This window comes from Anoplophora glabripennis, unplaced genomic scaffold (genome assembly GCF_000390285.2).
Source record: "Anoplophora glabripennis isolate ALB-LARVAE unplaced genomic scaffold, Agla_2.0 scaffold519, whole genome shotgun sequence".
Taxonomy (NCBI): Eukaryota; Metazoa; Arthropoda; class Insecta; order Coleoptera; family Cerambycidae; genus Anoplophora; species Anoplophora glabripennis.
Window position 1 is genome coordinate 12896 of NW_019416627.1, and position 27641 is coordinate 40536.

Consider the following 27641-nt stretch of genomic DNA (forward strand, 5'->3'; position numbering starts at 1 on the left):
TTAGGTAATTTAATTGTCTACGTGCCTACAACATAAATAACTAATTTTCCGATTTTCCGAATGTTTTTTATATAAAAAAAATTTCAGACAAAATAACAAATCTTCTATAAATATCCGATATAATAATGGCACATCAGCCACAAGCGGACTATTTTGTTTTCTTTTTCTCAGTTTTTCTTTTGTGTCAAGAATATGTAGTTTTATGATCAGCTACGGTTAAAATTATCTCTCTTAAAATGTTGCTTATTACTAGAGGTGTCAGAACTGAACCACGGGACATAGGCGTATGCATTATCTATTAAAAAGCAGCAAATTAAGTTGTCTACAACGCACCACCATAAACACCAACCGATGAATTAATTAAGCAACATCCGCACGATAACAAACCAACAGTATACTTAGGTGACGTGAATGTGAAAAAAATTCTGAGCCAGAGGCTCACGCATGCCTCGGTTGACTCGCTTGCCATGCCATTGAATTGCGGCTCTATTTAACAGCCTTCCGTATTCCATTTAATTAAAAAATGAAACTTTTCTGCATTTAAAATAAAAATAAATAAAATTATACACGGAAATGACGTGTAATTAAAAATGATAACTTTTTGGTACTCTCATCTTTATTTAAAATTCGACCTATGTTACGAACTGAATCTGCTGCCAAAGAGCATCAATTATTCTAGCCTTTTCCTGATCGGTGCAATGCATGTCTATTTTTGTTAATATCAGCAACAATAAATAATTTACCCAGCTTTATACATATATTAAAAACCTTATTTTATGATGTCGAGTAGTTGTTTAGTTTAGTTATCTTGATCTTGTGTATTTTATTAGTGATTATTTATTTATAAGATACTATACCCAATAAATAGTTAATAATATTAAAATAAAAATTATAGTAGGCTTACATTTTAAAATATGTTTAGAAAATAAATACGCTTTGTAAGTTTTTGAACAAAATTTATAAAATTCAGACCGATATAATCTAATCTAAATTATTTCTGCTGGAATTCAAATACCTAACTAAACCTGTATTTAACCAAAAAATGTAACTTCTCTTAATAAAAAAAACTCAATTTACGTGTTACACTACTACATAGTTAACAATCTCTTTATTACCTTGGATTACAATAATGGAATCATACATTAATGTATAATAATTAAAAGTATTAAATTAAAATCACGAAAAAGAACAGGTTACGTTTACTATACTATTGGAAGTAGCATGCCATTGCGAAAAGTGTGGCTGAGAGACAGACAGTATCTCAGACGCGCTGTCTCACTCTAGCACGCCGCGATTGGTTGGAGCATTCATTTCCAACCAATCGCGGCGTGCTAGAGTGAGACCGCTTGTCCTGAGGTACTGTCTGTCTCTCTCGCACACTCAGCCACAATTTTCGCAATGGCATGCCTCCAGTAGTATCTGCTCGAAGGATTCGCCATATTCTTAGCGACTTTTCCTAGGGTGGAGGTATGTATTTAAAAATTGCCATACGTAATTCATTCATAAATCATTTAAGATTGCATACTGATTGATTAGTATACTATGATAGAGATATATGATAATTAAATTAAGATGTTGAGATATTTGGTCTACATACAGTAATCAACAATTAATTATTATTACAAGAAAAAAATTAAGAAAATTTCCTTTATCGTTTACGTTTATGGTGTATAAAATTATTTATTAATTTTACATTTTTATTTGCAATTTATATATTTTATTCCATATTGAAAACTAGTTATTTTGTCTGAAATATTTTGTATATATGAAATATAAAAAACGGGTCATCCCATTTATAAATCATGTTTGATATAGCCTTCCAAAACACTCCGTGTACTTCATAATATTTTTAAAATGTCCTCCTTAAGGCACCGCTCGATGCCCTAATAAAATATGTATTTTCTATCTATATGACATAGGAGTAATATAATCACTATTAGTCCACCCTGTATGTATTGATTTAAGACAACATTTATAAATGAATATCTCTAATACGGGAAAACACTAAATATGCAGGTATGTGGATGTAGTGAACAATGGTTAAAATAGTAAACGGTTTATAACATTTTATTTTTAAAAAATTCTTCAATATAATTATTTAACTAACCAAGAAAATGTTACAATACATTACATATCATTAATAAAATAATATTTAAAAAAATATCAAATGCAACTGGTATCAGATTAATTATTTACCCTATCGAATATATCAGAGTTTTTGGTGCCACGGTGTAGTATATCTCCACACCCCACTCCCAGTCCGAAACATTCCGTAATTATTTGTGGTGGGGCGCGATACAATGAGAACGACCCAACTAGTGGGGACTTTAAGATGCCCATCAGTGTACACATTATAAGGGCATCGGAAGAGTTTTAAACAAGAGATTGACCATACCTGGGAATCAAATTATTTTAATAACTTTTGAAGAATTACATTTTGTTCTTGTGCTCCAAGTTCTTCTTCTTTACTTAGAATCGAATTTCTTTACAGTATGCGTTGTGTTAACTGATCCATATACGTTCTAATGAGTTTAAATCTAAACTATACGTTGGCCAATTTAATGTTAGATCTGGATTCCATAGAGGAAATTGATCACTATGCTAACTGCATGTGCTCGAGCGTTATCGTATATTAATATAAATATTTCGTATCCACTACAACAACATTTGGCCAGACATGATCTTGTAGAATGTTTTTAATATACAGATCACCTCTCATTCATCCAATCACTTACACGAGTTAGCAAAAGCATTATACCGTCATCTCCAAAACTAACACGCATGACTTATTACATACTTCAACTCTTCTATAAACGTAGTTTCATGAGTCTGTCTTCAATAATTGAATTCTGGTCACCCCCGTGAAGAAGATAGTTTTCTAATTCTCGTTATTCCACTGAACATGTCGTCTAGCAAATTCTAATTGACGAGATTTGTGATATTGGAGATACGGAACTATGATAGGCCATTTTTATTTTAAATGCGCTTCTTTTATTCGTCATCTGACTGTTTTTGAACTAACATCAATTTGTCTTACATTTAGTAGATTATTTTTAAGATGCATAGATATCAAAGTGCGATTTCCATTCAATCTAAAATCGATCATCCATTTTACACCTTATGTGCCCCTGACCAAGTCTTCATACAAAATTTCCAGTCTCTTAAATCCTTTTTCAAAGTATTCGATATTGTGATTGACTTCTCCTTATACGTAATGCGATATTATTTTGTCTATATCCTTCGTCATTAGTGGCTTTCAAATAACTAATTCACCATACTTTTTAAATTATGTAAGGAATTCTTATATGTTGAGTTAAACAAAAGTCTCCGATAATATTGATTGAACGTCAAAATATTTAAAAACAAGTGATTGTATCAGCATAAGTGATGAAAACATCAACACATACATATACGTATCATATATACTTTTCATGTAATAGTGATAAAAAGGAATATTCGATAATTTTGTCGACAAGTACATTTATAAAAATGCAAAATGTTTATATTGTAATTTATTTCAATTTTGGATGCCTTTAAAACAAAAATATCTCTCAGTATCATAGACAGTGTGTCTAGTAGAAGTTAAAACCTAACCACTAAGACGACCACAGTAAAAAGCTTCATTCGGTTAAAACTCAAATAAAATAGCGAATGGTGGGAATTTAGATCTATCATAATTTTAATTTTTGTGGAATAGCTTTCGTCAGCCCTTTTCTGAATATTTGTAAAATTAGAAGTGACATCATTCTATCAGTGCTGCCTGCATTGTTGACTGATATGAGGTAATATTTTTTCTAATGAGACTACACGCGATCGAATGTGCAACACGCAATAAACGATTCGGTTATCAAGGGAATTTAATGTAAATTCCCTTCGTTGGAATGGAAAACAATTAGTACGTTACCTTTGCTTATTTTCACACTCACTCTTGGCTGTAAAACTACTCTAATAATAAAATAGAAATATTCGAATTGTGTAGATGTCTCCTTGACGACCTGATGAACAAGTAAAAAGTTGGATCAATAGCTGGGTTCGTGAAGAGGAGTAATAATAGATAGTATACTGAAAATAAATTATAATATAACTATACATTCCATGCAGTAAGTTACGATGATAAGAGGTTTGCGTTTCCATTTCCGAAACTGAAATGAAACGAATAACAACAATGTATTAAATAAATATATAAAGTAAACTCAAAATAGCCATACACATATTCATATAACATAGGTATAAGAGTTGGAAGACAAACCTGATACAATTTTTTAAACAAATCATTAATGTAAACAGCAAATAGAATTGGCCCCGTAACAGTACCTTGAGGCTTTTCATACTTCTATGCCTAGTTTACAAACGTTTCAACACTTTTTGCCTTTAAAAGAAATATGACCTCCCGATCCGAAAATGTTATGATTGCAGATTTTTCCGAATTCTCTGCAGTGTTGAAAGCGTCTACGTTATAGTCAAATTATTCTGTATTGAGAAAAACAGGAAAATGTTGATATATCAAAATATTATTACGCGTTTTCCTGAAACGTCAAGGTGACAACTAGAAAACAAAGAAATCAAAAGTTTTGTCAAATAAACAATTGAAACGATTATTACTTACGTACCATATATATTTAAAGAAAATTTTAAAATGTCTATAAATTATTTTTTCCTTATTAGGTTGCCTTAATATTTGCTGTTGCCGGTGCATGTCGCCGGGATGAACTGTATCAATTAAAATTGAATTATGTAGATGATTTAGGATAAAAGTTTTTGACTAAATTGCCGGATAACAATACGAAAAACCGTGATCATTTGTGATAAATAAAACTTGTATGCCACTGTATATAAAAAATTATGCATGCCGTCAGAAAATTTTGAAAGTTGCCGCTTTTTCTTTAAATTTTCAAATGGGAAAGGCTATAGGCAAGTAGTAGGAATACATCAGTTTGGTAAAATGCCTTAAGTTGTAGCAACATTTTTAAATTTGCCAAATTCAGATAAATACACAGACATTGTTTCCGTGCATCCTCTGCGACTATTTTGGTTAATGCTGGGCAGATTTAATAGCATTAAAGAGACATCTTCAAACGTTGCCGGATGAATAGTGGAATATTTTACAAATAAACTAGACATTGCAGATTTAGAGGGGGGAAAGACAAAGAGAGATTTGCTAATAGTAATAATATTATCAAAGAAGAATTAATAGCAACAATGTTGCAGACTCTTCGAGAATAGTCGAGTCAAATTTTACTGGAAAAGATTACTTAGATTTTGAAGTACATACATAATAAAAATTACTAACATTTAACTACATGACCTACAGTCTTTCAAAATACTAAATCTATACGAGGTTGATGCATGTATACAAAAATAACAAATAAAAAAACATGGTCTAACATTGTTATTAACACAAATAAATAAAAAACAATAACAGAAAACTTTGAGTTAGTATTAGTTTTCGAAATATTTACACATTCTTCACATTATAAACATAACCATACTATTTTTCTTAAAGCACCTAAACTTTTTTATTTAAAAATTATTATTGCCCATTTTCAACACTTAGTAACATAACTATAGTTTACTATGATCTTCATATTTCCTAGTTAATGTTTATACAACCTCGTTTACATTCATTTTTTATAAATATTTTCTATTAATTAAAATTCTTTTGAAAAATTGTACCTAGTTTCTATTTAAAACCACTATTGCCAGAATTTTACTATTAATTTTTCATACACAAGTCTCTTTATGGACTGGCCAACAAACTCACCGGATATGAATCCTATTGAACATGTGTGGGATAATCTCGGCAGAGCAATATCCAATCGCGAAACTCTCCTGCAACCTCCAGGAATTGACTGCAGCTGTTCTATAAGAGTGGGATATGCCTGATTATTTTATTGACAACTTGATTCAAGGGATGCCAAGACGTGTTAGCCAATTGATTGAAAGAAGAGGTGATCATACAAACTACTAAGATATGTTTTTCAATGTAACATAATTTTTTTCTCAAAATAAAAAAAAAATTATAATTTCAACATTTTGCAGCTTTTGTGTAACATGCTTTATTGTCCATTCGTAAATGGGAAAATTACAAAGTTTTTGTATTACATATTTTAATATCAAAACAAAAAATAAGATCCATCACATTTTTAAAATTTATGTTAATTATTTCCAATTATGTGGACGGGGCAAAACTTTTGGAGATGTAAATACGAAATGTAGTTATTACGCTATAAAATTTTTAGAAGCGCGTTTTTAAAAGAATTTAAAAAAATCTTGTTTTTACATATCTCGAAAACGATACGTATATCCAGATCGAGGTTTGTAAGCTTTTTTTCCTCAGTATTACCTTAAGAGGTACTCTTAATGTTTGCACTTCATTGCGGGACATCCTGTAGTGGTCCATTTTTTTTTAAGACATTTTCCGTTTACCTACTATGCATGTCAACACCCAGAGAAACTTTTTGTGGATGTACTGTACAAATTAAATACAAGAATTATATAATACGCTTTATTATATAAACTAGCTAGTACAGACGATTTCATGAAAATCAGTAAAAATAGTTGTACTATGTTACAGAAATATAAACTCTTCTCAGTTTCAGTCAAATCAACAATGTTTGAAAACTATTCATATCGCAAAATATCACATGAGTACTTAGCTTATATCTAAATCGTATAAAAAGATATACATCAGTATGCGAGTTTGCTTCGAACTACAGATATTCTGTAGACGAAAAGTAAATATATTTTTTTAAAATTAACTTGTTATCTTAAACTATGCTACGGTTATGGCTACACATTTCTTGGGAACATGTTTTTGAAATAGAAAGACAAATAATTATAAAAATTTCAGTCAAATATGAAAGCTTTATATAAAACACTGAAACCTCCTTAAAACAGCAATATTTAAAATGTATTGGAAAACTTGTAAAATACCATGATACTTATATTAAATATGTAAAATACGAAATATTGGATAGCAACTATATTTACAAAATTAATAATAAATTAAAAAGGATTCCGAAATTGAAATTTGAAAAAATACCGTATTCACTATAATTATAGTGTTAAGTATTAACAAAAATATATAAATACACATTGTCTTTATTAATTTTCCTGTTCTATATGTAGTTTGGCTTTTAGTGTATTTTAATAATTATTAAATCTATTAAAATAGATTTGAAAATACACAGTCACTTCTAACCAGTATAGCATCCAAAAATTTTATATAAAAATCATTCATAAAGCTTTGACACACTTTAATACAATTAGGATTATTTAGCTACTTCCTATATCTTAATCACCTAGGTGTATTTTTAAGTACATCAGTAAAATTTTATCACAGATAAACTAAAGATAAAACGTCAAATGTGAATATTTTGCAACTAAATTATTTCTTTCAATGTAAAAATTGTAATATTTTAATCATTACTGTAATATATCTTCACTTATTTAATGTAAATACAATACTTATTCATTTTTTTTCTTCTGTAATAGAATATATTCCAAAGTTGCTTTACATGCAAGTATATAAAAAAATATAAATTTAATTTTATTCTATTATCACTAGTATTAAAAACGAGTATTTAAACTATTTCCTGCCACCTATGTATTTTTTTTCATTTTTTGTTCGGCATTATAAAAAATTTTTACTCAATCAAATATATTAAATATTAACTAGCACTTTGTTTAAAAACAGCAACATAACGTAGAACTTTTTGATAAGTATTTACATCATCTTACGCTTTTTTATGTGATCTTAAAATATTATACCAACTATAGGCTTATGAAATATTTAAAACTGGACTGCATCTCCTGACGTTACAGGAACTGGCGAGCTGGTAGGCAATACAGACATACAAAACACTGTTAAAAAAACGACGTCCATCATTTCTTGGCACGATAACATATCACATTTAGACGCAATCACGTAACTGCTTTACCATTTTCCACCCTACCATCCCCATCGACATCCTCGTCTAGATTGACAGAGACGAAATTAGTACCTTCCATCAGCTCTTGTCCTTTCTCGTCGTCGTCTCTCGACTTTATTTCCGTGGGGATCAAATACTTTTGGAAGCACAACAGCCATACCAAACACACGGCCATCATGACCGTGGTCAAGCCAAACGTCCATATAGTGCCGTATTCTTCGTAAATGTAGGTTACGAAGACTGGACCCATCACTCTGGATAGGCATCCAGAACCTGTCATGAAACCCATCCAAACTCCCTTTAAAATAAAATGAGAATGAAAAATTTTATTACAACTGCGACCTTTTATGATTATTATTGGTGTGGCAAAAATGACTCGCTTTAGAATTGTTCTAAAATATTTTCCGAAATAAAATAATTGCAAATATTGATCTTAGTTCTCCAGAAATTTAGCTACGGTACTTTAAGGGGACGATTTTAATTACACACTTTTATTATTTAATGCAGTCCTATAGAATAAATTTTTATTAACTTTTAATCACCGTATTGTATTATCGCGTTACAAATATCTGTTAGAAATAATACACTATTTTACAAATAATTCAACTTTGATCTTGTTATTGAGATGTATCTTTATCTTTGAGAAACAAGCTATTATGAGAACTTTAAACTAGATTTGTGCAACTAACCCAAATTTATATCAAATTGACTAGAAAATATGACAAATATTTAAGTTATTAACCTCGTAACTTTTTCATTCATTGACCGATTTTATCAGACATTTTTATATTAAATCTCGTGAAAATGCATCGGAAGTATGTCTCATTCACTTTATTGTCCGAAGCTAAAAATTAGAAATATAACAAAGAATCTCTGTTATGAAAAAGAATCCAACTGCTTTTAACTTAGGGTGAACCAAAAAAAAACTAGCAGTAGTTAACAGTCTGTTGTGTATACTTCGGTCGAGCCTAAAAAAAAGTTAGATTACCATTAAGAAATATTTTTTTTAAGAAAGTACTTTTCTAATTTAAATCTAAAATAAACGAAAAAAACTTTTTATGACATGGGTCCTAAACTCAACCATTTCCGAGGAAAAAATTATCAATATCTTCAACTTGATGTACAAAAGTTTGATTAATTAAGGAGTATTGACATAACTGCGTGCATAGAATACCATAAAATACAATGTTTATCACTTTTCTGAACTTCTTTATGCTTAATTCTAAAAAAATAATTAGTGTTGTAATAAATTTAAAATTCGATAAAATTCATATCGAGCAATGTGACAACGGCGCGGCGGATAACACGAGGGACTAAACTGTCCAGCAATACGCAATTCAGTTGGTATCTGGAATTGGACCGCGTCTTAGTGTTTTTTGTCCACCACTATTTCCTTTTCTTGAGATGTTTTCCAGCGAATGCGCGAAAATTGGATTCGAAGCTGTCGTGCGTGCATCGAAAATTATGGTGGACATTTTGAGCATATATTGTAGTTTGTTTTGTACTTGTGCGTTTAAAAATTACTTTTTGGAAAGTACCTAAATTATTTTTAATACGTATGATTATTTGGATGACGTGAATCTTTGAGTACTTTAATTACATATTTTGCAAATCCATAATTTGATTAAAAGTTAAATTCATGTTTTAAGCGATTCATAATTACTAAAATTGAGCTAAAATTTAAACCCAACACTATCTTCGTACTATATAATCGATATCTACATTTTATTTTATTGATTTAAAAATTGGAAAACAATTATCTTAAATTTACTAAACGTTTCACAATAATAGTTGTTTACATTTTTTCCATAGAACAAGTTTGCCTCGTGCACGCGTGGTAAGTATCAGCTGTGTAGCTAAAAGTATCAGCTGTGTAGCTAATTAATCGTTATATGGAGCTCTCTGCTCTACAGGGTAACATAGAATGATCCTCGCTGCCACTACAGGGAAAGGCAAATAGAAAATATGAAATCGGTGCGGGTGTTATTAACTTAAAATTCATTCAATTTAAATAATGATTTTTGTAAAATAGTATGTCAGAATAATGCTTTGTGCAAGTAAGCATAAAATGGACGTTTAATGGATATAACATATACTTTATATAGGTTATATCTCACCACTACTTAAATTTCCATCTTGGAAAGTTTAACGTCCTAATTGCACTGACGTCATCGAAGTTATTTTTGATAATTTCATAAATATTATTTTGCATGTGAAGGCCCCTTTTCCCAGCAACTTTTATCAAAATCGTTTTTCTAAATATCTTCTCGTTTAAAAGACGTTCTCGTTTACCGACGTGTTATTTTAAATAAATAAATAAAATAAGTAAAACTAATTTGTTCTAAAATAATTATTTTTGTTGTATTTATATAAAATATTTTTTCAAAACAGTTTCAAGTTCTTACAAGGAATTATGTTACTATTTTTTAAGCAGCCTATGTATTCAATTTGTGAATCTCAATGTCAGTGACCTCTGACATTGAACTCGTTTAGCTGAACTGTACTACTGTCATTGTCACAGTTTAAATTTAAGCAGAATCCCATCATGTTCCGAACGCTTCCGAAGTGAATGGAAGTTGGGCTCTGTGCTGTCGAAATGTCATGCTGCCTTTGATAGGCGGCAGCTGCAAATTGTATTCACACGATATGACGGGATGGAAAACGGGTTTGTTACCTTTGTGTGTAAGTGTATAACGTTATGAAGTGGTTAATTTTCAAGTTTTTGTAAAACAGAAGTACCGAATAAGAAACTGTAAGATGAATTTACTACATTTATAAAATAAATAGATACTCATAATGAAAGAAACTCGATGAATACAAATTTCGCAACTACGTTGCTTTCCACAGCAATGCTCACAAAATAAGTAACAGACTTGGTCGAACTAATATTTTATTTTATATCATTTCAACGAGAAGAAGTACCGAAAAATTCATATTAGAAAAAATTATTGAAAAAAGACTTCTAATATTTACAAAATTATTGAAAGCAATTTCAATAACGTCACAAGTCCTAGGGTGTTAAACTTACCAAGATAGAATTTTATGGCACCCAACAATCAGTTCTGAAGCACCCTGTACAAAATATGACTTTAACTGACCTGTGGTCTCGATCCCAAAATTTTCGAGAATATCGTCTGAATCAAGGTCACTCCTACTGGGTACCCAAAAGCGGTGAGCAGGTATCCTATAATAAATTGTGTCAGAGTCATTTGCGGAGTATAATTGCACCATTCTTGATTAGAAGGACATCCTAGGAGGTCCTCCCCACAATTCAAAGTCATCTTCTTTATAATAATCTCGTTGCTTTCATTCGGATCCAACCATTTCCCATACGACAGTAAACTTTTATTCACAATGCTATAATCAACTTCTAACAAGGTAACGTTTCTGAATATTTTGTCACAGTAAACGGTGAGGTTCAGTTTGAAGCTGGCGTCGTACATTCTGGGGGGATCGTTGGAGAAAGGGATAAAGAACAACCTGCCCAGGACCATAAAGAGGAACCCACCCCAGATCATAACTTTTACTTCCAAAAACCTCTTTGTCAAGGGACCTATGGACGCGAAGGTCGCTATGGCCAACACTGCTCCCACAGACATTAGAATCCCCATATACCACAGGGACTCCCCTTTGGACCAAGCGAACTGGTCCATGGTCACAGGAGTGCCCAGAGTCTCCAACAGCATGAAATTGAAGACTATCACAAAGAAAGCCACTATGAGAGACCAAGCGGAAAAGTAATTTGGTTTCTCATCCTTCCAGGTGTCCTTTTCGTTATCTTTCCCCATTTTCACCATAGCTTCCTTGGCAGCTATCTTGTGTTCCTTGAAAACGGATGGAAAGAACAAGTAGATGTTGAACAGAGAGAGGAAGACATTGATCCAGCCTGAAGCGGTGTACATGTTCAGTTTGAGCCTGTTTTTTATTAGCCAAACACCCTCCCCTCCTAAGGGCACCACTGCGGCTTGTATGGCGGGGCCTACAATGAACCCTAGCACCTGAGCGAGGGATATCATGGAAACAGCCTTGGTTCTCTCCGAGTAGCGAGTGGCGGCTGAAAGGTAAGATCGACATGCGGCAATATTTGCTGAAAAAGAGAAAATAAGTATTCATAAATTTTAAATACAAGTAGTTGTACAATTAGTACTACTAACTCGACTTTATGTGTATAATATTTTATTAGTACTAGGTAGTAAAACTTTCTGTAAATACCAGTAGCATTTACTTACAGATTCGAATATGAAAATTTGATTTATGTCAGTTTATGCACTTCTTAGTTTATGATTTCTTTGGTTCAAAAGAAGACGTTCTAACCTAACTTCCATTAAGAAAAAATGTCTGGCTTCTCTGCTACTGGCTGTCAATGTTCTTGAAAAAAATTGTGTTTTCTGTAATATCTGGAGAATGTTACGATGGATTTTAATAAAACTTGCTGTGCACCTAAGAAAGACTCATGTTTTGGTGAAGCAACCACGTCCACTCGCTTTGGGCAGGTGGTAAATTCTTAAGTGTCGGTACAAAAATTACCAGAACTTTTTATTTGGTCGCTGGAATCAATTCATTTTTCGTGGTCTTGATAAAATCTTGTAGCATTCATAGTTTTTACGCAAAAAATACATTTTTTCTTATTGAAAGTTAGGGCAGATCGTCTTCTTTTGAGCCAAAGAATGTAACCTTTATCTTCAAATTTCAAATTTTTGACCACCAACGGACTCAAAGAAGATTTTCATTTGTAGCACAGGCATTTATATCAAGAGAACTAAGTATTTTAATTTAAGACAGACTTAAACAAGTTGTAGATTTTGAAAAGACTGTATATTATACAGTTTTTATTGGAGTATTTCCTTAGAGAATTACAAATAAAAACATACACTACTTCATCTACTTTTATATTGTAATCGTGCAATAATGTACAAATACCTGTTGTATGTACATATATTGAAGTTATATTTAGATGTGGTGCAGTACATATGAACGAAGATATGTTATCACAATTTTGTCTCATTATTTTGTTACCATTCACTATAATAGACCAACTATAATAGTTTCTAATAAATAATTCACATATACTACATATTCACGTCAGATTTCTCCTTGAACTGTAGAATCAGTCAAAATATGTTAAAAAACAATTTGAACAAAAGAGATAGAAAGGATTATATTGTTTGAAAAAGTCTTAACAAGAATTCAAAGTAGTTGTTTGTTGATCCCAGTTAGTTTCTTAATAATAGATATTTTATAAAGTAGTAAGAAAACAAAATGTAGTTATTATTTTCAGTGTTTTAATCTTTTTCAGAACATTTACTTTTTACCGTTGGCGTTGTCTCAAATTACCTGAACTAACTCCAACTAGAAATCTGGACCACAGCATCCAATGTTTCCGGTAGCTGTCGAATAGTTCCAAGGAAGAATATATGCTGCTGGCGATTGTGAAGACAACTAGAGACACTATTAAGGGTATTCGAATAGAGCCAAGTTTGTTACTCCACAGACCGACCAACGGTGAAAAGATCATCTGTGCAAAGGGATTGGCGGCAACCACAAATCCCATGAACTCTTTCCCAGCCGTCGGATCTAACTGGAAATTAATCATTATTTTAACAGTCTCTTTATGAGCAGCACTTTCTAATGTAGAATAATATACTAGTTATATATCAGTTAAACAGGTAGATCATTGTTCACCACAATTACACGGATACAGGTAAGGGCATTTCATAAAAACACATCCAGTTCTAGGAATTTCGACCAACCACTGAATACCGTAGATAGTATCGTCTGAAATACGAAAATCACTCATGTTTCCAACCCAATATGAAAAATCACCTGTAGAGCCCGGAACAGCTGAAGTACCATTCCAACAGTGTACCCATGTCCAAATAACGACTACTATCGCGAGAAGGGGCAATATAAAAGACGGGTTACAATAATACTAGGAAAGAATACCTCTGGACAAAGACAAATTAAAAAGTTCTTATAAGGACTATTGAAGGGATTGACAACTACTGAATCCAAGTCGGAAATCGATAAGGATAGGTAACACCAGGACTGTTAACTGGACATTACAAACCAATACCTACAACATCTTTACTGATATTGGCCTAATGAAGAACAGCAGCTTCTGTCAAAAAATAGTGGATACCGAGCGCATGTATTGTAGTACAATAAAGTTTGAAGGCCTAGTAGTGATGAGTTACCCATTGTTCAAAAAAAAAAACTAAAAGCTACATGAAGAAACCACATAGGAAAAGGATCATTGCTTCATACATTTACTATCTACAATTTAAAGCCAACCCAGTAGTCCGATAAAAAATATTTATATGAATTTCCTTACCATTACTTAATATTGACCTTATTAGACCTTATTACATTTACAGTGGAATGTCGAAGAATCTCTATATTTTTACTTATTTAATTGTTTTCCTTGTTGATTGTTAATGGTCGGAATGTCAAACGTAAAACGGAAACATAAAATAGTTGTTTACATCGTAACATTAATACTTACTTAGTTTAATGGTCTAATGATATAGTTTTCAAGTAAACGAAGTTGCAAAGTTCTTGCAACAACGATAAAATAAAATAATCTTACACTGAGAATTATTCAGAGGAGATAATAAATGAGTTTAAAATTATCATCCATGCTGTGATAGTTACCTTGTCCAAGTAAGGCCATACTCCCGTTACTATAATACTAAATCCTAAGGATATAAGGAACATGGTGAAATAAACGATATAAATGGAACGCCATCGCTCCTTATATTGCTGAGGCGTTTCGAGATCATCATTGAACTTCAGTTTATTTTGCGATTTGAACATCTCTTGGACTTGCTTCGCCAGCTTCTCTAACCAAGCCATAGTCTCTGGAAAAAAATAAAATACAAATACAAATAGCAACTGTGCACACCTGTATGTATTATTTGTTCTATGAAGGTGTAGCCAATGTAATTTATAATGCACCTTAAAATTTTATTTCGGGATATGTTTTAGAGTTAGAGAAAAATTCAATCAAGGTCAGTTTTAATGCTCGTTATTGTATTAATTAATAGCAATTTTAATAATTATATGATGGAACACAAAAACGGATATAATACATATTTAATTATATGACTCGTACCATAATAACTTTAATTTTAATCATGTAACAGCTAACTTGAAAATTACTTCAACGATCTGTAACATACGCAGCAATTGGATGTTCAAAAATGTAGGGGAAGATATGTATTATTAAGTCAGTTCGATGAAACGGGTCTTTGATGTCTTTCTTTTCAGACTATGTTTTTGACAAATACCTATGAAAAACTACTATTATAATCAATTATAAAAGGATTCTCGATCTGATTTGTTCTCTGTTTAATTTTCTACAGCTAAGAACTAATATCATTTTTTAATGTGTTCACAAGTCTAGGTCAATACCATAACGGAAGTCTTGATGCGAAGATAGGATCAGGAAATAATTTAACATTATTAACATTTCGTAAGACTGCATCCAGATGAATTTGACGTACTAGAAAAACAACTACAACTCCTATACTCTAATGTTTATTCAACCGAGAACACTGTCAAGTTTAAAAAATACATGAGAAACGAGGTCACCAAGCTGGTATTAATACATTCTATAAGTTCTCAAAGGTGTTGGCCATATGAAAATTAAGTGAATCAAGATCAGGAAATATAAGAATAATAACCAGTTGCTATGCATTACAGAATTTATTTGAACGTTGTTAGTCTTTGTTTGTACATATTGTACTTTACATTATTAATAGGAGTTTACAAATAGACTTGGCATGTGATAAAAATCATTAAAGTTCGTTTACATTTTATAGATCAGTGTCTCCAACTTTTTTGAGGAAAATAAAAAATATATACCTACTTTAATATATTATTTCATTAGAAACTAATAGATATATAAAAACTATATGCTTATATTTCGGTTACGTCATATTTACTTAATACATTTATCGTAAAAGAATTGCCCTATTACACAGAAACACATCATTATTAATTATTATCTCATAGCTAATGTAATTTATCAAAACGAACGATAGTGAAGTCATTCACCTACAAAAATATAGGTTAAATATGAGGATGTAGACAGATTTTCAAAAATTCAATATATCTCTAACTATTTATATACATATTACAGTTCATTATTTCCAGGTCTTCAGAATTAAAAATACAGAAATTGAAAGAGTACCTAATAGTTACATAAATTCGTTTACTATATATTTAACGATGGATATACATTCTTATAAAAGAAAGAATTTTTAAGACGCGAAAAATTGAAGATAAAAAAGTATATACAGAGTGATTAGGCCATAGAGTAACTATAGATTGTGGGCATAAAAATAATGAGATTTAACCAAATATGCCTTAACAAAATATTGTTCGTTAAAGAGATACAGGGTGTTTCATACATTTTACAGTTCGCTTGATTGAATTAAATGATACAAGTGCGATTATCTTGCAACTGGGGAGGTTTGTCGATATCAAACAAGTATGCCTTTTTCTTTTAAAAATAATCAGTTAACCAGATTTTCATAATTGCGATAGAGGGTTACATAATAAAATTACGCAATTTTTATTCATAAACATTACTAGCGCCCTCTATTAGTAACCTGATAACTGGGTTCAGATTCGGATTTTCCACCCTGTATCTTTTAGGTAAACGAGCAATATTTTGATAAGAGATATTTGACTAAGTATCATTATTTTCATGCCTAGAATCTATAGTTAGGTACTCTATGGCACAATCATTACGGAACACCCTGTATATATAAATCTAATTATCGCTTGTATCAAATTCTAAACTGACGCCAAAGCGTAGGTTGTACTTACTACCTACATAAATGCCAAGTAATTTAGCACCATATTTAACGAAATATAATCAGTAGCCGTTATATAAAAAGTGTCTGTCTACATTGAGACAATTTAATACGCCTTGAAATATTTATGTATAATTTTTTTGATTTTCTTAAATAAAAAATGAAATATGTCATTTATTTTTAAAACAAAGGACAGAAGAGAAAGTTGAGGTTGTAATAAATCTCTACGCAAAATATCAGAAACAATTCGTCAAATATCAATAATGTTTACATTTCAATAAATCCAAAGCGTAAAATAAAAAACAATGAATAAGGCTACGGTTCAAACTTTGAACCGGAAATTTAAAATGATAAGTAAATGATTCACTGTAAACTGAATAACTAATTAGTATAAAGCCTGTAATTTGTGGCAAAAAATAATATTGAAGTATGTAGCCATTTAATTTGCATAAAATGAATGAAAATTTTATACACAGTGTCTCAAAAAAATTACTTCAATTTTGGTAATTCGTTCTTAGATTTGTATCAAGTTGAATTTAAATTCTAATAAATATAAAACATATTAAAACAAATTTTAATTATTCTAGATGTTGTAAAGACTTTTTCAAGTTGAAAATATTTAACTGAATAAATGAAATTAATTTTATTTACTACCTATATTTAGTCCAGTAGTATACAACGGTAAAAATAGGGTATTACCTCCGAATTCTTGACACACGCACCGATTTTCATGAAAATTGGTGAGTAAACTCATTTCACCCTCCTTTACAAAAGTTACATATCCATAATGTGTGCTTATTGTTTTTATGAGGTGAAAACTACCCCTTCTTGCAAAAAACGTAAAAACCATAGATTTAAGTGTTATGTCAATAGAATAAGCATTCTTTTATGTTTTGAATAATAATTTTATTTGTAGCAACATTTCAGCCCTTAAAATCTACCCTTTGTGAAAAAAAAAATAAAAATTTGTTTTCGCGGCTCTGAAATGCTTTGACGGAGCAATAATGAATAATTGAATATTTTTTACTATTTATGAAATAATACATGATTTATTGCAACGTTTCAACCCTTAAAAACCACCCTTATTGCAGAAAATAAAACAAACATTTTTTTTCACATCTTCATAGCATATAATGAATGAAAGACTCATCACTGTTTATAATATTACTGATGATTCATTGCATCGTTTCAACCCTTAAAAACGACCCTTAATGAGGAATTGAAGAATTTTTACCTGCTTCAAAACACTCAACGATACATTACTAAATTCAACGAGATTATTAAAACTCGAAACTTAAATTATGTAATTAGTGAAGGGCAAAATAAAAATTATTTGTGTATTATACAATTATACTTTATTATCAAAAATTTACACATCACCTAAAGAACTATCATCACTGACGACTTCCTCTGTTCGGTCCGTGATTGGAGGACAATTTTGGCAACTGTTACACGATCCGACAATTTTCATTGAATAATACAATTCGTTTTTCACGATAACTTTTTAATCGCTATCGCTAATTTCATCGCTCCAAAAAGCAATTTGCAGGGAATTGCAAGAGCTACAAATCAACCTTTATAGTTGAAGGGTCTTGAACTCTTCGTTTTCGAGATGTTTAGGTTTTAAAGGCTCAAAGGTGGTTACACGCAAATGCAAACTAAAAAACGTAATATCTCGGTTAATTTTTGCTCTACAGAAAAATTGAAAGAAAGCGAAAATATTATAAATAAAGACCTTTAATTTTGAACTCTTGCATTTTTCACGTAACTTGTTTAGTTTTTGAGTTATTTCGAAAAAAAGTAAAATGTTTTTTTCATTATTTCAAACTTTTTTTTAAATTTAGGCATTCTAAACCGGTCAAACTTGCAGAGCCTATTATCAGTACCTAAATAAAGTCAACTGTACATGGATTACGCTTAGTTTCTATTTTTATGGTTCAGCCATAGATTTTATTGTTAATTTTTTCTCCNTAATGAATGAAAGACTCATCACTGTTTATAATATTACTGATGATTCATTGCATCGTTTCAACCCTTAAAAACGACCCTTAATGAGGAATTGAAGAATTTTTACCTGCTTCAAAACACTCAACGATACATTACTAAATTCAACGAGATTATTAAAACTCGAAACTTAAATTATGTAATTAGTGAAGGGCAAAATAAAAATTATTTGTGTATTATACAATTATACTTTATTATCAAAAATTTACACATCACCTAAAGAACTATCATCACTGACGACTTCCTCTGTTCGGTCCGTGATTGGAGGACAATTTTGGCAACTGTTACACGATCCGACAATTTTCATTGAATAATACAATTCGTTTTTCACGATAACTTTTTAATCGCTATCGCTAATTTCATCGCTCCAAAAAGCAATTTGCAGGGAATTGCAAGAGCTACAAATCAACCTTTATAGTTGAAGGGTCTTGAACTCTTCGTTTTCGAGATGTTTAGGTTTTAAAGGCTCAAAGGTGGTTACACGCAAATGCAAACTAAAAAACGTAATATCTCGGTTAATTTTTGCTCTACAGAAAAATTGAAAGAAAGCGAAAATATTATAAATAAAGACCTTTAATTTTGAACTCTTGCATTTTTCACGTAACTTGTTTAGTTTTTGAGTTATTTCGAAAAAAAGTAAAATGTTTTTTTCATTATTTCAAACTTTTTTTTAAATTTAGGCATTCTAAACCGGTCAAACTTGCAGAGCCTATTATCAGTACCTAAATAAAGTCAACTGTACATAGTTTCTATTTTTATGGTTCAGCCATAGATTTTATTGTTAATTTTTTCTTCGAAAAAATGAGATGACCATTTTATTTTCATCATAACTCCGGGAGTTTTTTCAAAAAGTATTTTAAAGATCTTTCCAAGCACTTTAAAAAAGGTTATATTCATTTTCTTCGAAAAATTAGTCCTTTCGCCATTATTTTACGGTAAAAGGGTCGATTTTACTTTCCGAAAAATAAATAATCACCTTTAGAGAGTGATAACTCGGTTATTATTACATCTACGGTAATCAACAAAAAATGAATCGATTCGTTATTTCAAAAGTTTTATTTTTACTTCATATGAGTTTTTCGATGAAACGCAAGGTTTTCGAGTTATTTATCAAAAATGGTTGAAAAACATGCACTTTTTAGATGAAAAATCAACATTTTCAATCGAAAATAACTCGGAAAATATTAATTTTTGGAAAAAAACGTTGTAGGACATTATTTGCATAGAATTCATCCCTCTATTGATTAAAATGGGGACCTTCGTTGCCACCCCCGAGAAGGGGTGGCATTAACCCCCAGAGTAAAACACACATCGGCACTATGTAATTTTTGTTTCTTGAGCAATTTTCTACTTACTGTTAAAATTTGACGTCAAGTGTCAAGAATTCGGACCTAAAAACCGTCGTATACTGAGCTAACTATGGTACATTAAATTTTTTTTTTCATATATTTTTTAACAGAGTATGAAACCCACTGTAGTTTGAACCGCTGAAAACGATGAAGCCATCAGAAATGTTCCATCACCTCGGGATTTTTCCCTGTCCTCAAGAAATAGCTCAAAATCAGAGGAAATCTCGATTTTTTGTTAAAATAGTTAAGATTTTGAAATTAATGTACACAGACGTGTTATTAGAATCAAAATAAAACTTTTTATTCCTGCACTTCTTTAAAATACCTCCTTGTAGAGTTACAGTCATTTTTAACCAATTTTGAGCTTTATTAAAATGTCTATAACTCCTCAGAAATGCATTTTAGAGAAAAAAGTACGAGAATAAAAAAGTACAGGGATTAAAAGTTTTTATTTGGACCCTAATAACACGTCTGTACTTTTATTTCAAAATTTAATAAAAAATTTTAACAAAAAATAAAAATTTACACTGATTTTGATCAATTTTTTGGGGTTAGGGAAAAATCCTGATGTAGTGGAACATTTCTGATGTCTTCATCGTCTTCAGCGGCTCAAAATACAGAGGGTATCATACAAAAACATTTTTTTGTGCCTGTGTTATCAGCAACTTTACTTAAACAATTTCGAAAAACCCACAACTTGATGATATAATTTCTATAGCAAATATTATTTCTTTTTATTCATGTAAAAATAAAAGTGTGTATATCTTATTTTTTGTAATAATACAATTTTAATTTAACATAATTTATTTCTACCTTTCTTTTTGATAATTCATCGAATACACCTCAGTAGAAATTACTTCTTTGCGCACAAGGTTTTAAAGAAATTATTTCATGACTCCTAGATACAGTTTTTATTCTTTGTCTTTATTAAGTTTATGGTTAATAGTATTAACTATTTAATTGAACTTTTACACTTTAGATAGACTATTTGTACCGAATTATAACTGATCCTGTATAGATAATAAAATAGTAAATTATGACTCATCCTGTATAGAAAATAAATGAATGAAACATTTTACTAACAATTCAATGAAAACCATAAGTATTAGGAGGTATTGCCTGACTAATTTTAATTCAATATACAGTCGTACGATATTTGTTGAGATACAATTCCAAGGAGACTCTTGGGTCACTTTCTTGGAATTAACCGCATTCGACACTCGAGGTAGAAAGTCATTGGCGGAGTGGCGTTCACCGTAGCAGCTTGCAGTGCATACTGTGTTTTATAGCTAGGAAAGCCTGTTTCTTCGTAACTGCAATTTAATTGGAATTCTATCTCAACAAATATGGTACGGACTGTAAAATGTTTACCACAGGATCTTGAAAACAATGCTTAAGTTCAAATATATTCCTTTTTAAATAGTCGACAGCACTGCCAGATATATTTCGCCGAATATAAAAAAATTACCTAAATAAGTATTTGTAGGGCTTTGAAACAAAATGCATTAAATAATATTACGCTACGGGTTTGTATAACATAACTTTAGTCAATTCAATTTTCCTCGGTCGACGTACCTAGTCATAGCAATAAGAGTTCTATAAATAAAAGCTACCTGTTATCAGCTATTTTGCCATAAAATACTGTTCTGACATTGTTTTAATGGAACTGTTACTTAGTGTAAGAATTTTTATATGAAGAACGTGTTATATTTTTAAGTTGTTTTGTGAACTTTATTAGAATTAATGGCTTTGCTTAGCAAAACAGCAAACAAAACAGAAAACAGAACTATTTTTTTAATAAATTTAATAAATTACTAACACAATTTTCTAATCGCTATAGAAGGAATAAAAATAAATATGAATTATTATAACATACCAAGTTTTTAATATTTATATTTATGTGTGTCAAAAATTACGCCACAATGTTACAACATATTGATTATACTTTTATGTAACCTTATACTATTATGTGAATCAATGCTTATACCCAAAACGGTGTATGTTACCTTCCTCTATTGAAATCTAATTTACGAAATTGAATTATCATTATAAAATGGTATGCGTAGTTATTGTAAACATTAAATTACATTCTAACTACTTAGCATGCATTTAAGAATTCGTTTTGAGTTCGGATGCCAAAAATCTAAAAATAATTTCATATTGTCTTCATACTTCATATTATAACGTTGACATTCGCAGAAGTTTAATGCCTTGACTAAATATATATTTCTGACTATTTAAGAATATGTGAAGTTGCTTTTATAAATATACTTGTAGTTTTTCAGTTCTATATGATTGTGGGTACATATTCTTTTAGATATTTACTTAATTTAAATCTGTGTTCGCAAAATGTCTCTCTAATTTTGAACCAAGATGCGTAAAAGCAAAATAATCAGTTCTAAATAATCAAAATGGTAATATGTAACAATAAAAATGAAAATATTATCAATAGTAGATATTATGTCATAGTTCATGTAAAGAATTGATTTTACACTGGCTACAAAGAAAATCAATCGTGTTTTGAATTTGTCTTTAAAAACAAATAACGTTTGTACATTATTTTAATTGACCTAAATACATAATTATATAAACTTTATTTGGTTTATATTCTCATTAAAATCTACCAGTGATAATTACTATTTACAAATCCCACGCTAACACGAAAAATTAATGAACCTAACGTTTTTCCATGATAAATTTTGAAATTTCAATTTAAATAGTAAAGTAACACGAATTGGATTTGTGTAATCTGTAAAATTTAAAGGTGTTTCGAGCAGATGAATAATATTTTCGCAGTTGAGTAAACAAAAAGACTAAATAAATTTAGGCAAACTTTAAATACCATTCGTACCTCGAAATCTGTCGGTTCTTATTGGGCAACAACACTAAAATTTCTCTTCACAGTTAATTAGTAACAGGTATATCAACTATAATAATCCTCGCCCAGTTGATGCAAGTGAAAATTATTAATTGTAAATTATATGCGCAAGAAACATTTATTGGCAAACACTTGGCAACAGAAATTCCATTAATTTGGCTAAGAATATCTTCGTTATTTATATCAGAAATGAAGAAAGACAACAAAAGTTTCTAAGAAAACATTAAATTTAAATAAAATAGAATAGCCTAAAAATTTTGACAATGCACAATGCAAATAAAATACGTATATTTTGTAATCATTTGCCGTTAATCCTTTCGTGTTACTAATTTTTATTATAATAATTAAGAAAACACATTTTATCATGTATTAATATTTCGTAAACAGGTAGTTCTTTGATAGATTTATCATTTTATCAGATTCCAGATTTTGTGGGAATACGATCGGAGACTCGAAAGATTAGTATTTAAAAGATACAACTGAATAAAAATTATTCATCTCTGTACCGATATACGTTTTTGGGACAAACGCGTTTAACGATAAAGATACCATAGTATTTCCGGCATTTCCGAACAGAAATAAAAATTTGTAAATATTGGTTCTTTATTTAGCCAAATAAATGCATAATGTCTAAATATTTTTGACATTTCACATTTACCGACATTTTAAATAAACTACACTGTGAATCATTGCGCAAATCAGGTATTAACTTGCCTTGGAAAATACAAAGGACGCCCAGAACTTTGACTCGCAACAAGAAGCTTACTGGAATTAACAAAAACCAGACACAGTTTGTACATATAATTTACCTTTGGCAGATAAAAATATTTATTTCGTAAAAATAGCTTAAGCAGAGACAATATAAAATATCTAAATTCTTGAATAAACAAATACTGTGATACTCTCAAACAATAGCTCTTTATTTTTAATTAAAATTAAATTTTAAATTAAAATTCGCTGTAACTAATAATAACACACTTTTAGGAATGCACAGGTGTTTCCTTAGAAAAAGATTTATTAAAAATCTTTTGAAATTCCTAACTATGTACTACAAAAAAAATTGAAACAAGCAACTATACATTAGATACTTATACAATAAATTTAAAATACGACCTTCAAAGTATTTCTATGCATTAAATTTAAATAATAAATACAAGTTTTACTTTTTGTCTGAAGTAATAAAATTATATATATATTCTAATTTAAAAGATAATTAAGGATTTTTTTATTCCTGCACGTAGGTATATGTACAATAGCAGGTCTCAAAAATTTTATTGAGTATTTACTGCATTTTAAGATTTTTGATAATTGCTAATAATAATAAACAAACATTTTAAATCACTATTAATATTACCTATTTATTTTTCAAATCATTCAAATTTGGTAGATTATAGATAAGTACTGTAACACAACAATGAAAGGTATCTATTATTACAACCTGTTAAGTACCTATTTAAAAATTTAATATTTAAATAGCATCAATAAATAAAGCTCAATGTAACTTAATTCACAAGTGGCTCACTAATTTTGGGAGATCAAATATCAATTGAAATTACTTACCTGCCTACAGACGTACCTTTGTCCTAAATGTCAGTACATTAAATAACAAAAGAAAAGTATTACGACATAAAACAAAATAAAAGTCACTTTGATTCTAACGTTGTGACACTCACATCGCAGGACAACCCTAATAATAACAGACAATTATAAAGTTTACTTTAGACAAAAGCTTATCGCGTAAAACCACATGTAGACAAAGGATGACACAAAACATATGATTGTTTGTTTGGAAATACAAAGTTGGTGGATCAGGAAAAGATATTGTGGTACATCAAGGACCCCATCTAAGAGCCGTCCATGAAACAAAAGCGTAACCTAATCGGTGCTTCCATCTGTGAGGTGAAACGAGTTAGCTTCCATGAAAACGAAACCTTCTCGTGTTAGTTAGCGTAGATCTAAGTTTGTACACTAGATATCAGTATGGAGATTCATGTGCGATTACTTCGTTTTTTACATTGAATCAATATGCGACTAAAGAAATATCAAAATAAAGTTAGTTTTGCTTTTTATTAATTTACTTTGCGACCAATAACAATGTTGTCACCGATACTAAATCATTTTATACGTGAAGGTGGAAAGTTGGACCAAAAGGATAGATAGTAATCTTAAATCTTGGCAAAAAATAGGTCTTTCATTGAGAAATAAGTTATATTTATCATGATAAACAATAATCTTGTTTCATTCATTTATGAAATAATTGATCACTGAAACTATTATTCGAATAGAACATTTATACTATAATAGGCTTTTGTGACAGTATTCTTTGAGATATGGTAAGCTTGAATATACAGGGATGGCCAGAAGTACGGAATAAAATTCATATCTTTCGAATGAGTTATTTTTTTTCAAATGGAAACATAAGGCATGATGGGGCTCATTGAAAAGCTTATAGAAAACCGAATCCAGCCATACCAAATAAACAAGTTTTATTTTTTCAATAACAAGTTTTTTTTCATTTAGAAATTGAAACAACTAGATAATTTACAAAAATAAACTCAATGTCGCAAATACTGAAAATGTTCTCCATTCACTATTTGCCATTCTCCAAGACGATAGTAAAAGCTGTCCATAGCATTCTAAATGAGTAAATTATGCATCTCCGCCCTAATCTTGTTCTTTAAATTCTCAATATTATCCGGTCTGTCCTGGTAGACGCTTTCTTTCAAATATCCCCAAAGAAAATAATCCAGGGGTGTTAATCGGGGGATCTTGGCGGCCATTCAACTGTACCCCGTCTACAATCCAGCGATTTGGAAACATTTCATCTAAGTATCTTCGAACATCAATACCAAAATATGAGGTAGCGCCATCTTGTTGGAACCAAATTCTTTCATTCGGTAGGTATATCTGGGTCAATTTCATGAGGGAAAATCTCAGCTAGAGCAGGTATCAGATCAAATGTTAGGAAATCCAGGTAGCGTGCGGCAGTAAGATTTTCATGAAAAAAGAATGGGCCCAAGATTCTGTTGTTGATGATACCTGCCCATACATTAACTTTTTGTGGATGCTGCGTATGCGATTCGCATGTCCAGTGTGGATTTTCCTGGTACCAAAAGCGATAGTTGTGCCTGTTAATCACTCCATTTAAATAAAACGTAGCTTCATCCGAAAAAAGTACGTCTCATTGAAAACCATTATTGTCGTCATACCGTCTCATCATTTCCTCACAAAATTGTAATCGCCTATCATAATCGTCTTCCAAAAGCTCTTGTACAAGACATACCTTATAGGGGTGGTATTTCTCTTGTTTCAGAAACATTCGAATTGCAGTTCGAGAAGCATCGTGATTGCGGGCCAATGAAAGAGTTGAAGTATGAGGATTTTCAACAAGTTCTAATGCAATGTCTAATTTCTTTTCTTCATTCAAAGCACTGTACTGTACCGTGTTCCTCAAATTTCTGAAATATTTTACTAACTGTCCCTTGCGAGATTTGGTTTTCGGGATATTTCGCATTAAATAAATCGGGCACTTCAGCCTGACTTATTTTGTCTCAACATCCAAGCAATATCAAGATTTCGATGCATTGCCTTTCCGACAATACCATTGCAATTCAGTAAATAACTTGATTTGACACAATAGTATCGTTTCGAACTCCAATTTACAACTAAAGTGAAAAATTAACCAGAAAGCCTGGCAAGTAAGTGGTGCCATAAAAACGCAACATAAAAAATATATCTTTTTTGCGTTAGCAGTGATAGGTACAGTTTCGAATTTTTTATTTTATTCTGTGCAAATTCATGGAGGATAACACTGAAGGTAATTAAATTTTATTTCACTTGTTAAGTAGGTGTTTTATACAATCCTAAAAACCTTGCTATTGAAAAAATTAAACTTGTTTATTTGGTATGGCTGGATTCGGTTTTCTATAAGCTTTTCAACGAGTCCCCTCATGCCTTGTGTTTCCATTTGAAAAAAAAAAGTAGAGGTAGCTAGGGGTTAGGGGGTTGAAGAAAAATTAATTATTATATAACCGAAAGATGGGAAAAAATCAAAATCAGTTAACGTGTTTCGGCATTTTAAAAAAAATTAACTCATTCAAAAGATATGAATTTTATTCCGTAGATACTTCTGACCATCCCTGTATAATTAATTTATAATATCATCAACTGAAGATGAATGTACATCTCAAAAATCAATTGCAGTAGTTCTAAACATTGTTTATTTGTAATATGGTAGTTTAACTTCCATCTCTTCAGAAGATAGTTGGATAAAATATATGGAGAAGAGTTTACAATATATTTAGTTAAAAAAAAAAGTCATTTGCAAAGGAAATATAAAGCAAATAAGTCGATAAATTTATACAAACAATACGAAGCTAAATGAAGTATTTGGAAAATATGACTTATCCAAAACCACAATAAAATTTAAGCTTAAAAAGTTAACTGGTATAGTCTTTCGGATCTCAATTGAAGAACCAAGAAGTTGGCAGTATGTACCAGGTTCGGTCGCTGACGCAGCAACTCGGCATTTAAATATTTGAAAAACTTGTTCCCATATTTATTTAGCCATACCCGTATACAGATCTGGTCGCCCAGTTGAAGAATGAGCACGCGGGCAAACGCGTCACAAACACAGCCGCACTGGACCACCTGGCCATAA

General features: G+C 30.7%; 1 protein-coding gene across 1 annotated transcript; it reads right to left on the reverse strand.

Annotated features, from left to right (window-relative positions):
• Positions 1–6491: 6491 nt before the first annotated feature.
• LOC108911325 (major facilitator superfamily domain-containing protein 8) lies at positions 6492–24755 on the reverse strand. The gene is made up of 5 exons (XM_018716235.1): positions 24542–24755; positions 14583–14788; positions 13266–13509; positions 11030–12018; positions 6492–8229 (listed from the first exon to the last, which is right to left on the reverse strand). The coding sequence occupies exons 2-5, from the start codon at positions 14781–14783 to the stop codon at positions 7924–7926; spliced, it is 1740 nt and encodes a 579-aa protein (XP_018571751.1). The 5' UTR covers positions 14784–14788; positions 24542–24755; the 3' UTR covers positions 6492–7923.
• Positions 24756–27641: the final 2886 nt, after the last annotated feature.